At 57.9% G+C, this 501-nt stretch overlaps 1 protein-coding gene across 1 annotated transcript in view; it reads left to right on the top strand.

The window, feature by feature from the left end:
* Positions 1-40: 40 nt before the first annotated feature.
* LOC119585577 (replication factor C subunit 2-like) overlaps positions 41-501 on the top strand; it is a gene marked incomplete at its 5' end in the record, with an annotated part of 11,540 nt that continues 11,079 nt past the window's right edge. The window contains 1 exon segment of the mRNA XM_037934246.1: positions 41-118. Coding sequence (XP_037790174.1) covers positions 41-118 — 78 coding nt within the window.

Below are 501 nucleotides of genomic sequence, written 5' to 3'. Positions count from 1 at the left end.
TTGTTTCCGCGCGAGCGGCGAGGGACGTAAACATGGCCTCGGCTTCAGCGGCGATGGAGGCGGACGGCGGCCGCGACCCCGCCTGCCCCGCGGCCGCCAAGGCCTCGCACGTGCCCTGGTACGAGGGGAATGGCAGGGCGCTGCGGGAGGCGCCTGCCGTAGGGGCTTGGCTGCCAGGGAGGCTTCGGCCGCGGAGGACGAGCGGAGGCGTCTCGGGGGGCCTTGGGGGCTGCCTTCTCGGGTCTTTGTCTGTGTTTTCGTGTCCTTGTGTCTGTGTTTTCGTGTCCTTGTGTCTGTGTTTTCGTGTCTTTTTGTGTCTTTGTCTGTGTCTTTGTCTGTGTTTTCGTGTCTGTGTCCGTTTTTATGTCTGGGTGAGATTTTTTAATGTTTATTTTGTGTCTCGGGAGCTGAGTTCAGGTGGGATTGGGAATTCACGTGAGAGCCTGCCTTTCGTGCACGAATTATTGCAAACGAGAAAAGGTCAAATCTTAGAGTCGACAT

Source organism: Penaeus monodon, chromosome 20 (genome assembly GCF_015228065.2).
Source record: "Penaeus monodon isolate SGIC_2016 chromosome 20, NSTDA_Pmon_1, whole genome shotgun sequence".
Classification (NCBI taxonomy): Eukaryota; Metazoa; Arthropoda; class Malacostraca; order Decapoda; family Penaeidae; genus Penaeus; species Penaeus monodon.
Note: the sequence above shows the minus strand (reverse complement) of the source record. Positions and strands in the feature narration are given on the sequence as shown.